Source organism: Pollachius pollachius (assembly GCF_949987615.1).
Source record: "Pollachius pollachius genome assembly, chromosome: 19".
Taxonomy (NCBI): Eukaryota; Metazoa; Chordata; class Actinopteri; order Gadiformes; family Gadidae; genus Pollachius; species Pollachius pollachius.
In genome coordinates, this window is record NC_136952.1 from 4058728 (window position 1) to 4080608 (window position 21881).

General features: G+C 50.5%; 2 protein-coding genes across 3 annotated transcripts in view; one reads left to right on the plus strand and one right to left on the minus strand.

Annotated features, from left to right (window-relative positions):
• Window positions 1–4845: 4845 nt before the first annotated feature.
• Window positions 4846–17590, plus strand: LOC307090208 (PDZ domain-containing protein 7-like; the record flags this gene model as incomplete). The annotated part of the gene is made up of 16 exons (XM_079756782.1): window positions 4846–5011; window positions 5552–5689; window positions 6555–6729; window positions 7499–7678; window positions 8318–8465; window positions 10095–10155; window positions 11671–11845; window positions 12804–13024; window positions 13563–13718; window positions 14323–14450; window positions 14708–14802; window positions 15352–15443; window positions 15640–15711; window positions 16111–16806; window positions 17012–17112; window positions 17435–17590. 16 exons carry the CDS (start codon window positions 4846–4848, stop codon window positions 17588–17590), a joined length of 2760 nt encoding a protein of 919 aa, XP_079612908.1.
• Window positions 17591–18369: 779 nt separating this feature from the next.
• The window catches only part of LOC307090161 (leucine zipper putative tumor suppressor 2 homolog), a 29393-nt gene continuing 25881 nt past the window's right edge, over window positions 18370–21881 (minus strand). For both annotated transcript variants that reach the window (XM_079756731.1, XM_079756730.1), the window contains exon 7: window positions 18370–21057. In XM_079756731.1, coding sequence (XP_079612857.1) covers window positions 20263–21057 — 795 coding nt within the window. In that variant the 3' untranslated portion in view covers window positions 18370–20262. The remainder of the gene's footprint in view (window positions 21058–21881) is intronic.

Consider the following 21881-nt stretch of genomic DNA (forward strand, 5'->3'; position numbering starts at 1 on the left):
TAGTTTAAGAGCGTCGTTCGAATAACACGTCAGCTCTTCAGATCCACACACTTGCACACTATATGAAACACGGCTCCTATATCAAACCCGGATCGTATGAAACAACCCTTAAGGTATGTTTACCGAGGCACGCTTGCGTGAGTCACTCCTCGTCTGTGAACCAGGTGCGAGGCGGAGCAGACACACACCCTGGTGGAGAGCAGGTGGATGTTCAAAACATCCGCGCGTTCACCGAAAGGTGCAATCAAGTCGTGCGCACGCCCTCTCTTCACAGCTATATAAATACTGCGTGACAGCCGACAACACGCTTGAACTCGTGGTCAGCAGCCAATCACGGAGCCTGTGCCTCGCTCCGTGAGGTTTCGAGACGGATTCGTCAGACTCTGGCAGGAAGTCATGGTCTGGGTTCCATTTTGAAGTGCTCTTGTTATTTTCAGAGAAATAATAATAATGTTATATTTTGAAGTAACATTCTAAGTGTTCACCAATCTCATCAATCCATTAAATGGAAAGCACTGCAGGGTGTAGGTGTAAGCCCGGTGCTACCACAATCCCCTTCGGCAAGGGCTTACGTTACAGGAAGCCCTTGTCGAAGGGGCAAGTAGTGGGGGCTTTCACAAGGTTCGGTAAGTCAGTGTGAGAGAGCTATTCCTGCTCAACAAAAAGCCCACCACCAAACAACAACAATTACAACTCTATCTCTCCCGCCCTCTCCCTCTCTCTCCATCTAACTCTGCCTCTCTCTTTCCCCATCTGTCGCTCTCTCTCCCTCTTTCTATCCACTTGTTTTCTCCCTCACTATCTCTCCATCACCTGCTCCCTCTCTCTCTGTCCATCCTCCCTCTTCTCCCTCTCCCGCCCCTTTTCTCTCTACCTCCTTCTGCCTCTCTCTCTCTATCTCTCTCTGCCCCTTTACCGCTCCAAATCTCTCTCCCCATCTCTCTCTCTCTCTCCCTCTCGCTCTCTCGCTCTCTCTCCATGTCTCTTTATCTACTTGGATGTGACACACACTCCAAACACAGACACATACCGAACCCTGCACCTCGGTAACATCCAGAGTATCAGTGGCGGCTCACAGCACAAGACCCGCTTGAACCAACTCCAACATCCTGTATATCAAACGGCCTAGCATGAAAAACATGACATAGGGCTCCAGTCATCCCTAGGAACAGCAAAGCTCCATATGCCAGCGCACCATGTCATGCATTATTGCCCTCTTCATCCCTGTCCATCTGTGCCACGTCCGACGCACCTTACGTAACCGCAGCGCCGCATCAGACAGGAGCATGACCTCCGCTGGCTCTCAGCCCCGTCTCACCAGCCCACCATACTGTAGCCGGTGCCCCCCTCCCAGCCCGTGTGTTGCACCTGTACTGTATTCTGTGATTATCTGTGTATTTCTGTACGGATATACAAGCGTGCATCTGCCACAAGTGGCCCCGGGGCCCCGCGCCCTGCGCTTTAATTGTCGCGGGGAGGGCAGATGGCAGACGAGAGAGAGGGGGATCAGCAAGATAATCCTTTGTCATCTGCTGCTGTCGCTGCTCACTGCTGCAACACTCTGCTGACGGGCTATAGGAGGGGTTATAAGGCAGGGACACCCACCCACACGTACGCCAAGCCCAACCACCACCACCACCACCACCACCACCCTCACGACACACCCCCCCCCGTGGCCCCGGGCCCCTTACTCCAACTCCAGGCAGCCGCCGGTCTCTCTCACTGCTGTCTAGTTCGACCCCATGCCGGGTACTTGAATACAGTGTTAACTGGCTGGGCAGGAGGGAGAGGGATTAGGTGAGAATGGGAGGTTTCAGCAGGACAGGTCCTTAGTCACCTGGCGGCCATCTTGGTTCTAAGTGTGTGTGTGTGGGGGGGGGGACTTTGAGGAACGTATCTTATCCACACTTAGAGACTTGCTAGTTATCATTTGTGACGCTATTAAAATGTCTCTTGGTATCCCAATTATTCACCCGACTGTACGTGAAATAACTGAACATATATTATCTAACGTTACATAGAACCTCCCTAACCTGCTGATTTGATTCGCTTCCAACATGTTTACTTACTTGCTAAAATGCCAGTCTCGAAATGGTTCGTCACCTCTCCACCGTGACAGCCAGTGTGAGGTTGATCTTCCATGAATCACCAAGGTGGGTGCTACACACTGGTAGTGGGTGAGGTGAGATACACACACACACACACACACACACACACACACACACACACACACACACACACACACACACAGAAACATTGCACGCTTTGTTGCGAATCGTTGAAAAAACGATATGAATGCAATTATTGAATAAAAGCTGCTACATGAGAAACAAAATACAAATGTATTTTTCTGTACCAATTATTATGTTAATCTGCCACGTAGACACTTGTACCTATACGTCAACGTTGGAGTCCTATGACACATACGAAGTCACATACTGCCTCCTAGTGGTCAATCTCACTCCTACGTACGAAGACAGCTCTTAATATAATATAATAACAACATTATTATTTGGTAATAAAATATTCATTTGTTCACACCTTTTTCTCAACCTGGGGAGGTGACGGTAACTTTTGTCTTCAATTAAATCGATGCTTAGTGTTCTTCACTTACACGACAGCCTACCTTCTCAAACGGCATCAACTTTAGGCGAATTCACAAATAAACTAGAATAACTACATTTGGACATCACTCGCATGTGTTTTCTTTTCGTAGAGCCAAGTATTGCTTTGCAAATTGAGCCACAGTTGAACGCTGACAGTGTGACTCCTGACAATGAAACTTATTTGGGAAAGACAACAACCAGCATAATGATTGGCATAATTACTATCCACTTAAAAAGGCTCTTAGTTTATAAGCAGCTGACCAATGGCAACGTGGCATGGGCGGGGCCTTGCTGCTGAACGAAATGCCTCAGGTGCGTTGGATCGTTTTGCACAACATGAGGACAGGTAGGCTATGTTTTCACTCCTTCTTTATTATCGTACGGTAGTCTGCATCGTGTCGGCGCTCGGATGCTAGTCCTTTAGCTTGAGACAGGTGTATTTCATTGTTTTTTGGTTTGGTATTATCTTACTGTTGACTGGCATTGACGAGCAGCCCAAATGTTGAATATAAATTGTTGTTTTTTGCGAGTTACAACACCCTGGTATTTTGCATTAGTAGGCTACATTATTAATGTACACCAGGCTTGTAAGGCTAGTGGCCTTGTACAACCGGTGTTACATTGTTATGTTTCCAAACATTATTCACTTTATTCATAACGAGTAAAAGTAAAAGTGTCCAGTTTCACGTTACTTTTGATATAATCGCTGACTCGCTGTCCCGTCGCTGTCCGACGTGCTGAACAGCAGAAACTCCCTCCGTGACGTCATGATGACGCGCTGTCGTCCGGTTATGTCGAAGGTGTCGAAAGTCACCTGGCATCATGGCTTTTAGTGGGGGTGGGCAGTGGAAGTGCAAAAAAACCCAATAAAACAATAATCAAATGCATACGCCTTGGTCTGACGATTTAACACGTTCATAACTTGACATTTTAAAACGTGGCATTAGCTGTATTTTGCTCTACAATGACCTTTTCAACTCTGATTTGTTCTGTTGACATCAGACTGGGGTTGAGTGAGATGGACAGGAATGGCCCAGCATGTGACTCAAGGGAGCCAGAGAGACGGTCGTCATGCCTCATAGCTGTTTACAAACGTGAGTCAGCTACACACCATGTAATGTGTAAGTACTACGTCACACCAATGGATATGTATGGCGAAAGACCAAAAGGTGTAATTCTGCTTTTAGTATTTTTATTTATCTTCAAAATTGTCATGTTGCAAAATAATATTTGAAAGGGGACTCTGAAGAAACTTATTTGAATGTCTCGGAACATGTATGTAAAATGGTTTGGAAATCGTTATTATTTTTCAATTATTCAGCTCTTTTTTTGAATAGCGGCCACTCAAAACGCTTTACAATTAGTGCCTCACATTCATTCACTATTGGCAGTGTCCACCCCGCATGGCAACAGTAAGGAGCAGTTTGGGTTGGGTGTCTTGCTCAGGGACACCTAAACACTTGGCAAGGAGGAGCCAGGTAACCATTAATTAACATAAGTTAATGCAGTAGCTGGCATTATTAAATAGCATTAGCATAAGGGTAAAACGTCTAGCTCTATCTTAGGAATTTTACCACCACCACCTCGTTCACCATCATCTCCACCACCACCATAGCCCCCTTCCCCACCATCCCCATCACCAGCACATCCACCATCACCACCTCCACCACATCCACCACCACCACCTCCACCTCTACCTCCACCACCACCTCCACCACCATCACCACCTCCACCACATCCACCATCACCACCACCACCACCATCACCACCACCACCATAACCACAACCTCCACCACCACCACCACCACCACCATCACCACAACCACAACCTCCACCACCACCACCACCACCACCTTAACCACCACCATAACCACCACCACCACCACCTCCTCCACCACCACCACCTCCACCTCTACCACCACCACCACCACCACCTTAACCACCACCATAACCATCACCTCCTCCACCACCACCATCTCCACCTCTACCTCCACCACCACCATCACCACCACCACCATAACCACAACCTCCACCACCACCACCACCACCACCACCATAACCACAACCTCCACCTCCACCACCACCATCACCTCCACCACCTCCACCACCACCACCACCATCACCTCCACCACCTCCACCACCACCACCTTAACCACCTGCTCCCCCCCCAGACCGCTCCTCCCCTCGGCCTTGAGACCCCGACGGGGCGTGCGTGTGAAAGGGGAGCCCGGCGGCCGCCATGGCTCACCCGTCGGGGCCGTCACGCAGGGAAGCCCCCTCGGGCCCCCAGGGGCCCCGCGGCACCGCCACGCGCCACCTCCTGCGGAAGAAGGAGCAGAGGCGCCGCGGAATCCGATCCTCCTCCCCCATGGGCAGGGTCATCCTCATCAACTCCCCCGTGGACGGTGAGGGGGAGACGGGGGGGGAGACCTGAGTCACGTAGCAGGGGCTAGCTTAGCTTCCGGGTTAGCACGGGAGGGGAGGGATACCGAGGGCGCTGTGTTCCAGTCGCTCCGTTTTTTTTTTACAGTTTTTCCGAACTTTGAGAGTCTAAATCCCGTTCTCTATAAAGTGCACTACTTGATACCGATAACGAAGAGTTAAAGAAGTGTTCATGCAGCCACTAGACTAGCCGTGTGACACCGATAGATTCCCGGTGCATAATTAGTGTCCATCTTGCCTCGACTCACTTGGTCCCTAAATAGTGTACTGTATAGTGTGTTCACTAACCCCGGCACTACTTTGAAATAATGTCCCATGGCCCAATTCAATGGCTTCTATTGAATAATCTGCGTGTGTGCGCGTGTGTGTGTGTGTGTGTGTGTGTGTGTGTGCATGTGTGTGCGTGCATGCGTGTGCGTGTTTGTTTGTGTGTGTGCGTATGTGCATGCGTCTGCGTGCGCGGGCTTGCATGTGTGTGTGTGTGTTTGCGTGTGTGTGTTCAGGGGGAGATGACAGCGAGGACATGCATACGATCACGGTGGATAAGAGTGTGGACGGGCGTCTGGGCTTCAGCGTGCGCGGCGGCTCGGAGCACGGCCTGAGCGTCTTCGTCAGCAAGGTGGAGGACCACAGCACGGCCGGTGAGTCGCTGCGCCCTGATTGGCCGAGGCTATGGTGTCTAGTGTCCACCCATGCACTGTATGAGAATATCAGGGCATGCAAAAAGCCGTGCCGTTCTGATTCGACCGTGCTCAATGTGGGAGGACCTGCCTCATGTTGGCCTCTAACCATAAAAAACACCATAAAAAAGAAGAGAAAGAATTTTCAAATCAATTTTGTTTTTTACTGCTAGCCATAAAGACTACCTTATTGCTTGATTTCTTCTGTGCAAATAACAAAAATGTATCTATTTATCATTGAAATGTCATTATCGGCATGAAAGAAAGAAATAACTTTATATTGCCAAAACGAAACAAATATTCAAATCAATATAATGTATTCTGTATCTTTCACTTCCTCACTCTCGTTTGTGTGAGTGTGTGTGTGTGCGTGTGCATGCGTGCCTGCGCGTGTGCGTGCGTGTGTGTGCGTGTGCGTGCGTGCCTGCGCGTGTGCGTGTGTGTGTGTGTGTGTGTGCGTGCGTGCCTGCGTGTGTGCGTGTGCATGTGTGTGTGTGCGCGCGTGCCTGCGTGTGTGTGTGTGCATGCGTGTGTGCGTGTGTGTGTGTGTGTGTGTGCATGCGCGCCTGCGTGTGTGCGTGTGTGTGCGTGCGTGTGCGTGCGCGCCTGCGTGTGTGTGTGTGTGCGTGCCTGCGTGTGTGTGCGTGCGTGCCTGCGTGTGTGTGTGCGTGCATGTGCGTGCGCACCTGCGTGTGTGTGTGCGTGCATGCCTGCGTGTGTGCGTGCGTGTGTGTGTGTGTGTGTGTGCGTGCGTGTGTGCGTGTGTGTGTGTGCGCGTGCGCGCGTGCGTGCCTGCGTGTGTGTGCGTGTGTGTGTGCGTGCACAGAGCAGGCAGACCTGCGCGTGGGGGACAAGCTGGTGGAGGTGAACGGGGTGAGCCTGGAGAGCATCACCATGAGCAGCGCCGTGAAGGTGCTGACCGGGAACAACCGGCTGAGGATGGTGGTCCGCAGGGTGGGCAAGGTCCCCGGCATCCGCTACTCCAAGGAGAAGACCACCTGGTGAGAGGGGGGGGGGGAGGGCCAGACACAACGGATGGATGGATGGAGTCTGGAATGGGGGTCGGCTTAGCTCAGGAGGTAGATGAGTTGCCTTGTAACCGAAAGGTTGCTGCATCGATCCCCGGCTCCTCCTAGCTGAGTGTTGATGCGTCCCTGAGCGAGACGCTTAACCCTGACATTTATCCAAAGCTGGTGCTTTGGATAAATGCGTCTGCTAAATGCCCTGATTGTAATCGTTTCTGTCACTGTGAGCTACATGTTAGGCCACTTGATACAAGTCGGAGGGCATCGCTGGATGTAACTGTCTCTGGGGTGTTTCGCTGGTATACAGCGCTTTCCAGTTCAGAACAGAACCCAGTTTGGTTTACGTAGTGGTCTCACACGCACGCATATCAAGCAAAAACCGACCGGAAAACCTATTTTGGCTCAGGAGGTAGAGTGGGTTGACTGGCAGTAACCGGAAGGTTGCGAGTTCGATCGTGTGTAGTGTGTCGAGGTGTCCCTGAGCAAGACACCTCACCCTGACTGCTCCCGACGAGCTGGCTGTCGCCTCGCATCGTTGACACCGCCGTCGGTGTGTGAATGTGTGTATGAATGGGACAACAGTAGGCAATATCATAAAAGAGGCCTCTGGTTAGAAAAAAGCACTGATAAACGCAGTCTATTCACCATTACCCATAATCCCAGTCTGGTTATTCAGCACTGAGGCGGTGTGGCTGTGTAGTACGGACAGCTGACGCGTGCCGGGGGTCTCTCGGGGGTCTCGCAGGGTGGACCTGATCCACAAGCGCATGGTGACGGAGGAGAGCGGGCGCACGCCGTCGGAGGCCAGCGCGAGCAGCGCCGGTCTGCAGAGGATGGTGCACCTCTCCACCACCTCGGACGACTACTGCCTGGGCTTCAACATCCGCGGGGGCAAGGAGTTCGGCCTGGGCATCTACGTGTCCAAGTAGGGCGACCGCCGCGGGCTGGGGGTCCACCTGTGGACTGGAGTACCTGGGGGTTCACCTGGGGACTCACCTGGGGGTTCACCTGGGGACTCACCTGGGGGTTCACCTGGGGACTCACCTGGGGGTCCACCTGTGGACTGGAGTACCTGGGGGTTCACCTGGGGAGGGAGGCTGCCGGGGATTAGGAGGGGATAGGAACACATCTCTCTGCATGTGTACAATACTAAACCCGTGGAAGTAACTTAACGTAGACTATAGTAAGCAAATGTAGACAGCTGTAGACAACTCAGCTTTACTTCCTTTCTATAGATGCAGGATAGACCTACAGTGTGTGGAATCAATTTTAATATTGAAGAGAATAAGCTACTGAAGTATCCTTTTTTGTTGTTTTCCTGCCCCTAATTTATGGTTAACATATTTAGTTTGAAAACATGTTGGATGCCAACACTAAACCAACGTGTTGCATGTCTCCCTGTGTGTGTGTGTGTGTGTGTGTGTGTGTGTGTGTGTGTGTGTGTGTGTGTGTGTGCGCGTGCATGCATGTGTGCATCCGTGTGTGCATCTGTGTGTGTGCGTGCATGCGTGTTTATGTGTGTGTGTGTGTGTGTGTGTGCGTGTGGATGTGTTTCTGTGTCAAGACTAGACCCTGGGGGTCTGGGCGAGCAGAACGGCATCAAGATGGGCGACCAGATCCTGGCGGCCAACGGCATCAGCTTCGACGACATCAGCCACAGCAGCGCGGTGGAGGTGTTGAAGAGCCACACCCACGTCATGCTCACCATCAAGGTGAGCTGGGAGACCGGGGGCGCCGCCATTTTGAAGCCTAGATGGTGGTCTTTATACACGAGATAGAGAGAAGATACACACTATTCCACTTCACGAGTGGTTATTTTTTGTGGGGCAAGTGAGAGATTTGTTTGTGTAAAATCCTGCTGACTTCTTGGCTATTTAGGTATTCACCGTGTGATGAGGATAATGTACGCACTCATTGTATGTTGTTCGTCCTGGCACTTAAAGATAGTTAGCGTCTTATCCTAGTCCTAGCTATGTATCTTGTAGACGGGGAGTGGGTTAACCTAGCGATTGTAAGCGCTTGGCACTTGTATGAACATGCTTACTGTACCGACAGACCTATACAGTAAGTAGCTTTTGATAGAAGCGTCTATCCATCTAGAAGCGTCTAAAAAGTGATAAAATAATATATAATACTGTATAATATAATGATCTTTTTTGATATACGGACAGAAAGTCAACCACATTTCATAGCCCCCTGCCATCTACTACTGGGACACTGATCTAAGGGGCAGATATTGATTGAGTTGAACCGTTGTATGGGCAGGCAGATGCGAGATGTTTGTATGAATAAATGTATTTCGATGCCCGAGACCTCGGCATGCTCATCACTGCAAGGTGTTTTGTCGGCAGTCAAGATTAAGCCTGTGGCCGCCAGGCGTTGGATAGCCGCATGTGTGTCAGCCACGTGTGTGTGTGTGTGTGTGTGTGTGTGTGTGTGTGTGTGTGTGTGTGTGTGTGTGTGTGTGTGTGTGTGTGTGTGTGTGTGTGTGTGTGTGTGTGTGTTCACGACATGTGGGAGATCACGTTGCATATCGCCCCTTTGTGTTTGGCATCGCTTTCCTTTATGAGAAAGCATGCTTTATGATTTTTTAACAGGTTCCTCTCTGGTAATCTTACAACAATTACACACACACACACACACACACACGCACACGCACACGCACACTCCCAAAACCAATAAGCAACAGGCGTCCGGGCGCTCTGGTGCTCCGCCCGGTCATGTGACCAGGGCAGACAGCTGGCATGCAGTCGTAATATTCCTCGCTCACTTTACTTGTCGGGTCTTGGGTTTCGCGCTGCGTAAAAATGGCCAGAGCGGCGTGCATTATTCACCGGGTGCTCGGGATCAGGTGCTGATCAAAGCGTAGCGCCGTGTCGTTCGTCTTAGTTTGTTGTTCTTCGATCCTTCGCTTCTCCCCCCCCCCTCCCCCCTCTCTCTTTGTCCCTTGCCTGCCCTGCGGTGAAGACCGTAACTCAGCGGGGGTCAAAGGGTGGTGTGTGTCGCAGTGCTAGAGAGAACCTTGCCGCGGTCCCTTGGAGAGCGAAGGTTAAAAGTCAAAGAGCAGAGTTCTCCGGTTCTCTATGATAAGAGCATGGTTCCCCCCCCTCCATTCTCCCTCTCCCGCTCATTCACTCTCTCGCTCTCGCTCGCTCTCTCGCTCACTCTCTCGCTCACTCTCTCTCTCTCTCTCTCTCTCTCTCTCTCTCTCCCTCTGTCTCTCTCGCTCTCTCTGCCTCCTAGAGTTGCACTTTATCAAATATAGTGATCTCATATAGGTTTCAAGGCCTGTGCTGCTGTATCCTTTCTGCATGTCTGTGTCTTGTGTCTCCCCCCTCCAGGAGACGGGACGCTACCCGGCCTATAAGGAGATGGTGGCAGAGTACCGGTGGCTGAACAAGCGTACGTACCTGCCCCCCCCCCCTCCCCCCCGTCTCCCGTCCGAGACTTTCATTATCTAGAGAGCCTCATCCTGACACGCACACGTTGTCCACGGCGATGGTGAACATAAGATGAGATGAGATTAAATAAGAGGAGATAGGTCTTTATTAATCCCAAAGGAAATTCCTGCATTGTACATGTGCACGCCATGCACATGTGTTTTTAAGTTCCGCCGCTGCACGTTGTATTTTAGGTCGCTGTCTCAGGCTGCCTTTGATCCGTTTACTGTATGAGATGGTTAAGTAGTTACTTAAGCTGCTTTGCAGCCTTTATTTTGAGTACAAAGGTCACCTCTATGGATCCTCTTGAGGCAGCCGTAGTCTCTCCGATGGGGGGTATGCATTACTTATGCGGTGGGTGTGATGTCTTCATGTAAACAGGGAAGATGGAAGCACAGAGGCACTCTCGCTCTTCAGTGGATCAGAGAGGACTCATGTCTGTGTTTTCTTACATGACAGTAAACGTAGGTTGAGTACAGTTTCTCAGTTTTGAGGGGGAGAACGTTTGCATGAAAGGTCAAATTCAGTTGCATATTTAAAGTTATAGTTACTCCTATCCTTCTTTCCCCTAAGTGTAATGGCATATCACAATACTTACTGACTGAATAATAGTCTATTAGTATAGTGTATTGATTATGGATGGGGTTCATTCACCCTATCAGACAAGGTCATTAAAAGGTGACGATCCCCGTCCAATACTTACAGACTATATTATAGTGTGTCAGTAAAGTGTATTGATTATGGATGAGGTTCATTCACCCTATCAGATGAGGAAATTAAAAGGGGACACATCCCCATCCAATACTTACAGACTATATTATAGTGTGTCAGTAAAGTGTATTTGATTATGGATGAGGTTCATTCACCCCATCAGATGAGGAAATTAAAAGGGGACACATCCCCATCCAATACTTACAGACTATATTATAGTGTGTCAGTAAAGTGTATTGAATACGGATGGGGTTTATTTACCCTATCAGATGAGGTCATTAAAAGGTGACCCCATCCATTGGGTCCAGTGTCCTTGCACCTTACACCTCTTAACCCAGCACCTGGCTTTACCGCAGCCGGTACCAACACGCCAACGTCCGGTCATGACGGATCATTAATTCATGCACTCTTTCTAGAACCCCCTCACACTGCTGGAGAGAGCCCAGAGACGTTTATAGACGGAGCTACCAAAATAAAGGCTAGCCCTCAAAGCAATGATCATAGCTAAATGGTGAATTGTTTAGGAAATGTATTCGGCCTTTGACGTCATACACAGCTATCAATGATATTATGATGTTGAGGATGTTGCGATATTAAAGGTGAATCCGATATTTTCTAATGTAAATCGTTTTGATTCATATGCGTGTTCAAAATTGTTGTCCGTTTTTGTGTAAAAGTCTGATATTTGACGCTCCCCTTTCACAGTACGATATTAATTATGCTAATGATATGCGTGTGCTCACCGTTTCCCCGGTCCCCCCCACAGTGTCCAACGGGACGGCCCAGTCCTCGTCCCAGGGCTCCGGGTCCACCTCCTCCGCCTCGTCCCTGTCCTCAGGCACCCCGGTCAGCTCCCTGAGCGGCCTGTCCCAGGTCATGTTCCCCCCCAGCCTGCCCTTCATGGACATGGTGGACGTCTGCATCTCCACCGAGGACCAGAGGTCAGAGCGCTCACACACCGACCCACTGGGGTAGGCTGACGCGGGGAAGGGCCCCCGTGGAAGGGTCTTCGGGATCCGTTCTGATAGGGGAAGGATTTAGGTTTTCTCTGCCGTAAACATGGCACGCAAAGGTGAAATACCAACGCACTACACTTATCTTATTCTGAACCGAGTTCAACATCCACGCAAGATGAGCTTTGAGCTTGGCCGGGCTATTGCCAGGCCAAGCTCAATCGTAGGTTGCACGTTGGTCTGGGGAAGCTGCTGTCATTTTCTCCAGCACAAGGGCCGTGATCAACCTCAACGGGCCTAGTTCAACTGACTCTTTACGCGATTGGCTGCTTGCCGTCGCTTCCCTGTCGTCATTGTGTTAAACCAGCCAACAGCGCGCCAGGGGGGGAAAAGCCAGCCTGGTGATTGGCTCCCGCAAAAACGCATCGAAACTAGAAAGAAATGTGTTGGGGCTACCCAGTCTACTCTGAGCTTGAATTGAAACACAAACATGCAAAGAATTTTAAAGTGGCTTCTGGTTTCATTTATAGTGTTAAAATGTGTTATCTTATAATTGCTAATATAAATATGTAAGCCGACATTAAAATCAACAGGTTATTCAATGGATGATCCGTCAATTGCAGGTTATGCAATTGATGGATCAGTTTAGCCAAAGAGGGCACTTTTTCTACCTTTGAAGGGGTGACATGGTGCCACCAGGTGTGAGTGTGTGGGCCTGTCCACCTAGATGTACGCCGGATAGATCAGTCTGCCAGCCTACCCAGTGGACCGTAGCAAGTGTTGCTCATCCGTCCATCATACGTCTCGGTTGCCACCCCCACTTGTGATGTCACTTAATCACCATCATGTCACTAATAGCGGCATGCAACGGCTCATCGCACTCACACCTGGCGGCGTGACATCCCCCCTTTAAGTGACGGCTATAACGAGACGTCCCCCCCGCCAGGTATGAGTCCGGGCGCACGGAGATGGCCATCCAGACGGACCACCCGGACACCAGCCGCAGCCTGGGGGCCACCACCCTCCTCGAGGACACCCTGATCGGGGGCCCGGACGACAGGGAGGGCGCGCGGGGCAAGAGGGAGTCCACGAAGACGGCGGTGCTCATGGCCCTGAGCCGGCCCACCCGCCCCATCAGCCGGTCCCAGAGCCAGGTCACCGTGGCAGGTGAGGCCCCCGCCAGCTACCGTAAAAGACTCACGACTCACTGGTTCAGAGTTCACCTGGACTCTGCATAGCCCCCCCCCCCAGCCCCCCACTCACCTGTTACACACTTGTTTTTGTATGTTTTGTATGTGGTATGGACCCGTAGGTTGAGGCACATGTGAAAAGCCGAATTTGAAATTGACCTAAAACATGATAGCGTGATTTACAAAGATGTGTGTGCGATTTTTATACAATCCGCAAACAATGGCAACTTAATTATTAACATTCATGTCGCCTCCGGGGCTCCGTACAGATTTAGTTTTGCATGTCCTTCCCCTCTTACGCTTGGGAAAACAGGGTTTGCTAATTCATTTTAGCAAATCTTTCTCATCTTTCCTTTGGGGGCATTAGAGTCAACAGATTAGATTAGCTGAATACTTAATTCAGCCCCAGGCTGACGGATGAAGCACCCCTTTAATCCAATCGTGAAGCCCAGTGGTTTGTCTCTGTCGCCGTGTGACGAAGCGGCACGCCATCACCGTCTGTCCCCGTCCGGCAGAGATCAACCAGAAGCAGGACAAGAAGAAGCAGAAGAGCCAGGGCTCGGAGGAGAAGAGCAGCACTCTGCAGCGCTCCAAGACCTTGATCAACCTGCTGTTCAGGGGCGGCCGCAAGAAGGACACCTCCAGGGGGCGCTCCAAGTCCCCCTCCAAAGGTCGGCCCGGGTTACCGGTTCCAACTCGAAATCGGCTCGGGGAAAACCGACTTGTTGAAAGTGCCGTTCAAAGTGGACTTGAACGGCACTTTCCCGATTTCAAACAAGCCGATTACGTAACGACAGCCTATGCGAACAAGCCGGTTTCAAACAGGCCGATTTCCTAACATCAGCCCAGGTTAACAAGCCTATATTGGGGGGGGAAACAAGCAGATTTTGGGCAGCTGGAGCTGTACTTTACAAGTTACAACCCAAAATCGGGTTGTAGATTTCAGGTGTAGATTTTACAACCCAAGTTTTCGGGTGTAAGTGCAACTCCAGCTGCATGAGCTTGAACACAACATTCACCCCTGTTTGATTGATATGCTTTGATATGTGGCACACCGTTGTTTCTGGTATGTGGGAGCCCTAAGTGGTCTCGAGGCATGGCACAGATTCATGCTGAAAATGGATCGCTATCCATTATTCACTATTTAGTAACAAAGTAGATGCTTGTATCCAAAGACACTTAGAGATATGTGTCAGAGAGCTGAGGCATCGTGTGCAGAGGCTTGTCTGTGCACACTCTCTTGTCTCACTTGTCTTTATGTGCTGCTGTGTCCAGACGGGGCCCCCGGGGGCCGAGGGCCCGGCGGGAAGCCCGACCCGGCCATGCTGGGGGCCGTGGAGGACATGTCCCGCAGGCTGCTGACCGAAGACGAGGTGGCCTCGGTGATGAGTGCCTGCCGCAAGGTCAGCACCGTGGAACCCGAGAAATTATTAAATTGCTTCCGCTAATAAGAAATTGGTCTATCCGATTTGACGGTTGAAAATAACGTCCAAAACAACGGTCTGTTATTCATTCGCAGGAGCCTGTGAGTCAGAAATTATAACACTTAGAATATTACATTTGTAGAAGCTTTTGTTTACTTTTACACAGACTTTTACACTCGCTGACCTCTGACCCTTTGGGCTCAGCAGCTGGCTAACGTTGTGCGGTGTCTGTTCAGTACGTCACGGTGGAGCGGTCGGTGGAGAACTTTGTGCTGCACCTGGTGGAGGTTCTGGACCGGCCGGAGAAGCTGCTGCTGCTGAGGGAGATCAGGTGAGGAGACCTTTGTGGGAAAGAAACTACGGTTATCAAAATAGAGGTACATTTGTGTCTTCTTTCTCGAGGATTGGACATTGGAAGAGCAAATCGGTTGGCCCAACAGTCATAGAAGGAACGTGGTGCTATACCATGGATACTTTACATAGACTATACTTTTGCCTATTCTTGTGACTTTAAGTAGAGTAGGCTCCCGAGCATACAGTCTGTGATTTGATTGGCTTGTAGGATCCCATCGGGTGTTGGATAAAAAGAGTATTCAGTACATTAGTGAATCTTGTCCATCCATCCAGGGATATCATTCCTGCATTATGAGCAAGCAATCGAAATCTGCACTATGCAATCAAAACTTCACTTGTAAGTGCAGTCTCATCAGCATACAGTAAGTAAATGGTAGTGACATAGGGTCATCTTCTTATTTTATACACTGCTCCCTCGCTTCACTTTTTCGGCATCAAAGAATCGCATTTCATTTGTACGGCCTCATCCAGCAGCCTAGGCCGTACTGAACAGCTCATTCATTGTTTTGTGTCGCTTGTTTCCCAGAATGCTGTTGGCTCCTGTAGACCTGGAGCCCTTCAACGACATGGTGACGCCGTTTGAGGTGGAGGCGTACGACATCCTCAAGTACCGCTCAAGTGCGTGTGATCATCACCGCGTGGTTCACCAGCCACGTCGAGACAGTTCTGTTATCTAAGATTGTTGTATTGTCATGCCTCTGCTCGAGTCCTGCGATGTGATTGGGCATTTCGTCTCTTTCGGACGAACAAGTCTAGTCCCGAGCGCCTTATAACTTGTGAACGTAACAACACATGCGCCCTGTCTTTGTCACAGTCAAACCCACGCCGCTGCGCTCCCCAGCGACAGGACGGGCCCCCAAGAGACACCTCATCACCCCCATCCCTGGTAAGCAGGCAGCCTTCTCCTCCTCCTGCTCCTCACCCACACTGGGCCCTCCCCAAAGCCCCAGAAGTTGTACACATGTTAGCTTGTCTTCTATGATCTTTACATAACAAGTGTGCCCTTTTATTAGTGACTTGAATAATACCGTATTACCGCCTTCCTACAACGCCCAGAATTCAATCTTTTTTATTTGATTGTGTTCAAAGTGTTAGCGCGCCGTTACCATGTTTGTATGCATGCGTTTGTATTCCGCTGTCTGTGTTCCTATCTGCTGTCCGTGTTGGTATTTGCTGTCTGTGTTTGTGTTCCGCTGTCTGTGCTTGTGTTCCGCTCTCTTTGGTTTGTATTCGCTGTCTCTGTTTCTCTTTGTTGGTAACCTGACCGACGCTTCCCTCTCTCCAGACTCCCAGGGCGGCTTCGAGCTCTGCAGCTCCCGGGAGGTGGAGCGGGAGAGCCACCTGCAGGAGGGGCTGGGGCGGCTCCGGGGGTCCGGGACCTCGCGGCGACGCAGCAGGGAGCGGCCCCACACCTCCGGGGCCTTCTCCCCTCTCCTGGACATCCCCCTGGACAGCTACGCCCTCAAGCCCAGACACGACCCGTCTCACACCGCCGCCGCCGCCGCCGCCGCCTCCTCCTCCTCTTATTCTTCGCCCCGCCCCCCGCTGCCCAACTGGCTGCTGGCCCACGGCGCCGAGTCCCGAGTCCCGCCCCTCCGCTCGGGGATCGGCACCATCCGCTCCGTGCACTTCGACGACGAGGCGACGCCGCGCCCGACCACGCCGGGCCGAGAGGCTCAGGCCGCCGTGACGGAGCGGGGAAGGTCGGCGCTGAAGAACGGACACTCCAAGAGTAAAAGTGGAGGAGGAGGAGGAGGAGAGAGGGCTGGAGACACTGTGTTCACGCTGCCCAGCGGGGGAGCTCCAAACAGGAGGCCGCTGCTGTCTCAGGTGTTCTCCTCGGGGTCCAGGAGGCCAGAGGGAGGCGAGACAGAGACGCTCGCCCCTGACGCAGTTCCTCAGAACGGCCTCAACGGCACCGCTGCTGGTCAGGAGTATGAACTGCAGACGGTCAGCATATCAAAGACCAAGCAGTCACTGGGTAAACTTTTTCCATCAGCGGAGAGTAACATGCAAAAGATCTAAATTGCGTTTTTGCACGCAATAGACAACTGATAAGTGTTAAATGTGATGTAAAATGATTACGCCTCCTCATTTTGGGGCTTAGAAAGTTGGTTTGTATCAATTTTGAGGAGCGCTCAATCCCAGTCAAACAGTCCCAGTAAACAGGAGCCTTGTGTCTCCAGGCATCAGTATATCAGGTGGGATGGAGTCTAAGATCCAGCCGGTGGTGAAGATAGAGAAGATCTTCCCTGGAGGAGCGGCGTCCACCTGTGAGGTCCTGAAGGTACATTCAAACTCCGGAGGGTAGTCTCTTCATGTCTATTTGCGTTTATCATCTGGGCTTCAAGCCGTTCAAATGTATTAAGAACAAGTTAATCAAAATATTTTTTTGGGCAAATCCAAAGAAAATCCTTTTTGGAAGAAACAGTTTTGGACAAAAAATAATCCAAATTTGTTTGTTTTTTCCACATTCACACATAATTAGTTTTGTGCATAGCCCCGCTTATCAGTTTGTTTCCCGTCTACTTAAGTCCTGTTCCAAACCCTCTCTCCCTGTCTCTCTCTCTCCCCCACCCTCCCCTCTCTCCCCCTTCCCTCCCCTCCAGGCTGGGTTCGAGCTGGTGTCGGTGGACGGGGTCACCCTGCAGGGGGTCACCCACCAGCACGCCGTGGACATCATCCGCAGAGCCTTCAGCAACAAGGACAAGGACCCCATGCTGTTCATCGTCAAGGTCCCCAAGAGCCCCGTGAACGGAGAGTGACTCTCCATGACCCATGGACCCTCCGGTCCCCTGGGACAGGCCGGTCCACCGCCAATAGAGAAGAGACTGCGCAGTCTGGGGTCAGCCATGTCTTTACTGACACGCAATATTGAGGCTAGGGTTGGAGACGGACACACGTCTCTGTCGTGTCCCAGAGCAGGACACCTCACCCTAACTGCTCCCACATGAATGGGTGAATGTGAGGCACTGTTTGTGCATTGCTTTGATTGGCCGCAAGTCAGTAAAGTGCTGTACATATGCAGTCTTTTGACCATGTGCTGAACAACAGCGCAAAGAAACGCAGATGCGGAATGTTTTTCAATACCTTGTCTCACCTGAAGAGGGCGGTCTTGTGCCTTATCGTTGGAATGATGACGGCATGTCCCACATAGTTATGCAAAGCAAGAAATGACTGAAGTAATCCATGGTGTTTTGGCCGGCGATTCCTTTAAAAGATGGTCCGAAAAACGGGATCTTGGAGGAAAAATGTTTTAGGGCTGCTGGATGGTTAATATCAATAGAGAAATCAAGTCATTGTTATTGATGCCTAAACTGAAAAATATAAACGTGATAATTTAGAGACAATGTATGAATAAGAGCCGTTATCACTGGGAACCTGCATTATTTATAATGTCTGTGCTTGACACTATCTGCTTTAACAAGACCGATTTCTTTTTTTTTTTACTAAAAGAAAAAAGTCTTAGCACTGACAAAACTAAAAGTAAAATAACGACCTGCCTGGGGAGTTTCATTCATTAATTTTATTCAAAACATAGTAACTTGGTTATCCAGAAATGTACAGCATGAAAATATACATTTAATGTCTTCATACAAATACTGTGGATTATAAAAGTCTAAGGAACCAGCACAGAAGCGGTCACATGTGTTACTTACTGGCGGAGCGAACAACAGGGCACGGAACATTGCTTTGGTCTAATCACAGTGGCTATGCATTGAGATTTACAACATCTCTATAAGATAACTGGGTTACATCACCATCAAGGACTTTGTTGTGATAGGGATATCTACAGAGATCTATGAACATTACTCTTCGTCGATACAGGAATGTGTGTGTGTGTGTGTGTGTGTTTTGTGTGTGTGTGTGTGTGTGTGTGTGTGTGTGTGTGTGTGTGTGTGTGTGTGTGTGTGTGTGTGTGTGTGTGTGTGTGTGTGTGTGTGTGTGTGTTCCAGTAATGTCCTGCAAAAAAGTATGTTTGTGGTTTAACAGGAAGTTATAACACACAAGGTGGATTCCGATATTCCAAGGCTTGATGGGAAACCAGTATCAGTCCTACCTAATGGTCAGCCATGCCTGATTAAAAACAGAAAGACAGCCAAGAAGATTTGCTTATCTGTAGAATGCCAATCATTCAGTGCTGGGTACCAAACCTCAACAGATTTACCAAAAGCTTTTTCAAAATGGAGTAACATAAAATATAGAACTCAATGCAGAAACCCAAACACAGAACTTCATGCTGCACGATTAGTTAAAAAAAAACAACTAGAAAAACAACACTTTCCCATTGAGCCCATAGTAATCGTGTACATTTTCTGTAAAGCCAGCAACAGAAAACCATGGAATGCAAGAGGGGGAAAGATTACACCAATCCCATGTGAGGAGCGTCCATGTAATCCAAGAATGATGTATTTATTGCTGAAGGCCAATTGACTCCAAACACTCACACAAGAATTCCTCAGATTGTCTTCACCCACACTGTTCCAAACGCAGTCCGCACAGACCGCACCACAACTGCATGAACTTGGCCACGCAATAACCAGACCGCAAATCTATCAAAACAACTGAAAAAGATTCCTCAAGGACATCTTCATTGGGAAGTTAAGTTCTTTAGCGTACCTGGCCTGATATTACATCGCCTTCTCCACTGCTGTCTCCACAACATAAAGTATCTGTCCTGATGCCAGCAACAGAATTGAGCCAGATTGTCAGTGTTTTTTCCCAATACAAGAACGTAACTATATCCACCTTTGTTTATTTTTTGTATATACCCTTATCTATCCAAACCATATCTATTTGCAACCAAAATGCATTTCAAATCGACATACTGCCGCAAAACTTCTCTGAAAATATCAGACCCCAACAAAAGCGCTTTGACGTCAAAACCTACACAGCTCACCCCCGTCCAGACCTCCTCAAGGCCTCCACTTATGAAGTGTTTGTGTGTGTCACTTATTAAACTACGTGGGCTGCCTGGATGGAGTGAGTCAGTGGCAGCGCAGATGGATAATGATCGTTGGAACCGTGCGCGCAGGGGAACGGGTTCCCGAGCGCGTCGGGGCTCCAGCACACAGCTTGACCGAATCACTAGGCCGGTATTTAGAGCGCTGTGGGTGACGTTGCCCGGGGAGTCTCCATCAATCTGTGGCAGGTTTGGACTACTCTCGACGAACACTCGATTTAGAAACCACGACTATGATGCCATGATGCCAGAAAGACAGAAAACGATGTTAAGGATTTGGCTTTTTCTCACGGATAATTAGAATACAGGACAACAAACGATCCAACTGTAAACGGCAGCTGCGCTTATGTCGCCCTCGTGTCTACCGTCAACTCCAAAGCAGGAGAACCGAGATATATACATATATATATATTTCGACAGACAAAAGTGCAAATCCAGAGGAGGTGGAGATGTCGCGGGCCAGGGGGTCGGGAGTCATATCTCGGTGGCGGCGACCTCGTCGAAGTGGATCTCATTGCCGCTGCCCTCGTCCTCCTCCTCGCGGCTGTCCAGCTCCTGGCTGAGCTCCCTCAGCGCCCGCTCCAGCTCCTGGTTGCGCCGGTACATCTCCACGTAGTTGTGCTGCAGCTGCTTCTGGTAGTGGATCACCTTGTCCTTCTCCTCCTGCCAGACACGCCGCTCCTCCTGGAAGCCCCCCACCTGCTCCTCGGCCCGCTGCCTCTCCCGCGACAGCTCCGCCCGCATCCTGTCCATCTGCAGCCTCATGCCCTGCAGGGCCTCCCCGCCCCCGGCCTGCCTCTGGGCCTGGGCGTCGTCGCTCTCGTACGCCAGCAGGTGCTCCTCCGCCTCCTGGAACACCTGGCAGCGCCGCGCCCCCTGGTTCTGGTTGTGGTTCTGGTTCTGGTTGTGGTGTTTCGGGCCCTGGCCCTGGCCCTGGCCCTGGCCCTGGCCATGGCCCTGGCCCTGGCCGGCCAGCGCCTCCCTCAGTCGGGCCAGCTCCTCCTCCAGGCGCGCCGCCTTGTCGCGGAGCAGCTCCACCTCGCTCTTGCGCCGCTGCAGCTCGTTCTCGCACACCTCCAGCTCCAGGGTGCGCGTGCGGCCGTTGGCGTGGGCCTCCTGCAGCAGCGCCTGGCTGTTGGTGAGCTCGCCGCGCGCGTCGCGGAGCTGCCCGCGCAGCGACACGATCTCGCCCACGCGCTGAGCCAGCTCGCCCTGCACGTCCTTGAGCTGCTGCTTCAGCAGGGAGATCTCCCCCGACTTCTGGCACACCTGGTGGTGGGGTTGGGGGGGGGGGGGGGGAGACGTAAGACAGGGTGGTTCCTGTTGGTTCTAATGAGGCGGTAGTCCCCTCATGGATTCTGCATTCAGTTCCTCCGTCTTGCTAGCGTTTTAGAACGAAGATGGCCGCTTGTGGAACAAGGCCTTTACCCTGGTAGAAGGTTCGTAGCTTAGTTCACGTGGTTAGAAAGAAACTAACACTAATGATTAAATTGAATAGAATGAAAAAAACGTTGGTAGTGCCCTTCGGAACCTCTTGAAGGTGAACTTAAAATACTGTTTGAGCGTCTTGCCTTTTTATGGGCTTGTTTTCTTTACCCTCGTCAGTGAGGGAATACAACAGGGTGCTTTGTTCAAGCCAACTCCAGGGTTATGTTTTTTGCATACTCTGCAATCCCCACCCTGAGTTCCCACCTTCACTACAGTAGTTACCTTTTTAAGACTCTTGGAAGAGAAAGTCAACGGCTGTTTGGCAGAGTGAAGGAAATCAAATTCGATTTGATCGATTTCTGTCTGGATGCTAAATAGACACTGTGTGCAGTGGTTCAAAAGACGTTTAATACATCTTCATCGATGTCTGCCCTCTCAAAGGTATCTCTGCCATGGCTGAGGTAATCACAATGAACTACGTTTTAATCCCAGAGACTGATGAGGCCTGGGGCTCTGAACCCGTCCAGAGGGGAATTACTTCCCCTTGATATCCTTGAGAATGAGGTTATACAGAGCACGCCATTTCATTACCATTTTATTGATTTACCGAAATTGCTTATTTTCTATTTTCCAGCAACTGTTTTGCTCGTTATGCTATGATTATG